Below are 3755 nucleotides of genomic sequence, written 5' to 3' on the forward strand. Positions count from 1 at the left end.
TTGTTTCAGTTGTTTGGTGAACATCACTGAGCGTCTGGTGGCCTTTCCCCGCTTTGTTTCACTAACACACGTGTCTTAAGAAATGGTTGTAACAAGCTGATAAACACTGTAAAAAAAGATACATCATCTTCCTCCACTCTGATCCACCTGCTCGACAAAGAAAAAAAGACTCAAAGAGTAGGTGAAGTTAACTGACTTCTAAAATTGTAAAATAGGTGTTAAACACAGGACAGACGGGAAGAGTTAATAAGACTAAAAAAGCGGGGGGGCAAGAAGACCACCTGTAGTGCCCCACGCAGATGTTGTTCCCTGCTTCAGCATGTGGATCTGAAACACCGTGGACAGGTTTCATAAAGCTTTCACATCCCATGTGGCCTCAAAGATAAGTTACAACTTTTAATTCAATATAAATATAACTGTCATAACTCCGCCATTTCGCACACATATTTCGAGATTTGATAAGCTTGTGCGCGCTTCGCCACACCAGGCACAACATTTTGTTGAAAGCATGCATAACAACATATTTAAAATAGTTCACAGTGTCCAACCTCACAAAAAAGTTTTGAGGAGAATGACCAGGACGCACGAGGGAAAAAATTCAATAAAAGTTTGTTTTATTCTCAAAATAAAATTTTCTATCAAAGTGGAAATTATACATATTTACAATCTCGTAAATTTTCATATACAAATGTACAATATATGTACACCAATAATTATATAAATACACTTTACGCGCTAATGCAACCCGTATGAGACAGTATTAAGGCATTGATTAATGTACGTGTAAATCCATCTTGCAGACAAAAAGCAGCCCAGCGACGGCCTCGTTTCCAGCAGAGCAGTCTTGTGTGACTCTTATGTTTAAGACACAGCGGTTCTTTACAGTAAAAAAGATCCTCAGCTATACCATGTAACCTATCGACAAGGGGGATCTTGTCAGCTGTGCGCATTCAATTACGCCCAGATAAGACTGCATTCTTCGTGCCAGGTACAATTGTTCTGCTGCTGACAGTCTCATTATGTAAAGAGAAGCCATTAGGCGCTCATTAATGTGCTAATTACAACACGCTGATGGACAATCCCAACACAATTAGTCACCCCTCCCCTACCCAACACCCTCTATTCAAACCCATGGACGTCATTTGGATAAGGCAAGGAAGGAGCACTTTCTATAAGCACAAGCCCAAACTGATCTTAGAACTTTTAGAAGCAGAATGGAGCATGAATGACCACAAATTCAAAAAATATATTCACATTAGCGGAGTGCTCGTCAAAGTTACATCTAAACTGGCAGTTTGGTGTCTCTCACTTTGAATAATTTACCAAATGAAACATTTAAAAAGAAGTCTTTGCGCCACTTTGTCCCCAGAAGAGCTGATATTCGCTGCTTTTTAAGTCTTTAGTGTCAAATGACATAAGATGCATTTGAGCGGATGAGCGTACTGTTCAAACCCGGGACAGTGGCATCTGTTTGGGGCAGGAGACGGAGCTGGCCGTCCCGGACCTCCAGGTCAGTCCCGTGCTCACATCACTGTACATGGAGCCCGGGGAGGCTTTGCTCCCCCAGCAGCACCGCGTGCAAAAAGTCCTCCAGGAGTCCAAGGTTTTCCCGGACCAGATCCAGGCTCCCGAAGTGATGCCTACCAGAAGGCACATAAAGTACTTTAACATGAACACAGCATAGTCCGGCCTTTGCCTGTTCGCGTCCGTCATGCACGTACAATTGTGCGTAATTTCCCAAGTTTGTCTGTTATGCTGCTCGTAAAAGTAACACGCCACTATGACCGTGGCTGGGACGGTGTATAAAACTGTGAAAACGCCTATCCGGATCATCAGCCTCTCCAGTTTGTCAGTCTTGGTGCCCCCTTGCTTGATTACACTCCTGATCCTAAACAGCGAGACGAACCCGGCCAGCAGAAACATGGTGCCGATGAACAGGTAGATAACCAGAGGTGCCAACACAAAACCTCGCAGGTTATCCAAATTATGGTTACCTACATAGCAAATCCCAGCCACGGAGTCTCCATCCACTGAGCTCAGAGCCAAAACTGCGATGGATTTCATGCTGGGGATGAGCCAGGCGGCCAAATGAAAGTACTGTGCGTAACTGGCGATGGCCTCGTTCCCCCACTTCATGCCGGCGGCGAGAAACCAAGTGAGGGACAGTATCACCCACCAGATCGAGCTGGCCATGCCGAAGAAGTAAATGAGCAGGAAAACGATGGTGCAGAGCGCAGGACCCGTGGTCTCATAGTGGATGTGTTCAGCGCCGTGCTCCCTGCTGCAGGCCACTTCCTCGTGTCCGGCGATCAGCCTGACAATGTATCCAATGGACACAAACATGTAGCAGGCGGAGAGGAATATGATGGGGCGCTCTGGGTACTTAAACCTCTCCATGTCGATTAAAAAAGTCGCCACGGTTGCGAAAGTGGAGATGAAACACAGGACGGACCACAGGCCAATCCAGAAGGCGGTAAATGTCCTCTCTTCTTGGGTGAAGTAGGGGCTGTGGCACGGCATGGCGCAGTTCAGGATCTGCCCCGTCTTGACGCGGTTGTGCAGCGGGTGGCTGTCGCTGGTCACTGGCACCATGGGCGCACGGCAGAAGCATCCCGGCTCGCACGAGGACGCTGCTGGCTTGTGTTTTCCGGGGACGCCGCGGCCGTAGCCGCTCTTCTTCCTGGGGCTGTAGGGCTTCAGTGATCGGTTGGTCGGCTTCGCCACCACAGGAGAAGCAGTGGTGGTTTGGCTGCGGTTGTAGTCCATGCACAGCGTGTCCTGGTTCCCCTGCTCGGGCAGCAGATCGCACCTCATCCGGTCTGGCCACGGGAACCCGTACTGCCTCATGAGCGGAGCGCAGCCAGCTTTTGCCCGCTCACACACGCTCCTACACGGCGGTAGAGGCTTCTTGTAGTCCTCCAGGCAGATCGGTGTGTACATGCTGCAGAGGAAGAAGCGCAAGTCCGGGGAGCACTTTATCTCAACCAGCGGCCAAAACTGGTGCACCTCCAGACCAGCTTCGTCCTGCGTGTCGTGGTTGAACTGGTTGGGCATGTATGTGTAATTGTAGCCGATTCCTTTACACAGAGGCACGGAGATCTCTTGGCACTGGAGCTCCTTGGCCGCCATGCAGCTCGTTCCGTGCAGGACGAGGGCTAACAGCACGCACCATCCCGGGATGCTGCTCCTCTCCATCGTTGTTTTCTGTGCGCGAATCGTCCTCGACAAAGTGGCAGCGAACTTGCGCTCCGCAAGTAGGCTGCAAATGCAACTAATCCAGGGATGCTGCTGAACTCATGCTAGAGCGCAGACAGTTTGTGGTGCTCTGTAGTGTCTGTAGTATCCCAACACAAGCGCTTTACTTTCACACAGTCTGGGTTACTATCAGTCTCCTCTCTCCCTTTGTGTCGGTGCTGCGCCGTGTCTCTCTCTTCACATGCTCCAGCGCCTGTGGGTGCGTTGGGTTTTATACGGGAGGAGCGAGGACACTCCCCCAAGCATGGGCGGGGAGGGAGAATAAGTCAATCAAGGATTCCTTCTATAGGTGTTTGTTTAAAATGTTCACCCTGGAGGAAGGGTTATAATCACTTTGTCTCTGTTTACCCCCCCCCCCCCCCCCAACACACACACACACACACACACACACACACACACACACACACACACACACACACACACACACACACACACACACTACCCTTTACAAACAAGGAGAGGGGAGTTATAATACAATGGAGACATTAGGAAGAAATGTA

At 49.3% G+C, this 3755-nt stretch overlaps 1 protein-coding gene across 1 annotated transcript; it reads right to left on the reverse strand.

Moving 5' to 3' along the window:
- Positions 1-597: 597 nt before the first annotated feature.
- Positions 598-3540, reverse strand: LOC116044925 (frizzled-8-like). Its single transcript, XM_031292472.2, has one exon. It carries the CDS (start codon positions 3193-3195, stop codon positions 1447-1449), a length of 1749 nt encoding a protein of 582 aa, XP_031148332.1. The 5' UTR covers positions 3196-3540; the 3' UTR covers positions 598-1446.
- Between the last annotated feature and the right edge of the window lie 215 nt (positions 3541-3755).

Source organism: Sander lucioperca, chromosome 9, assembly GCF_008315115.2.
Source record: "Sander lucioperca isolate FBNREF2018 chromosome 9, SLUC_FBN_1.2, whole genome shotgun sequence".
Taxonomy (NCBI): domain Eukaryota; kingdom Metazoa; phylum Chordata; class Actinopteri; order Perciformes; family Percidae; genus Sander; species Sander lucioperca.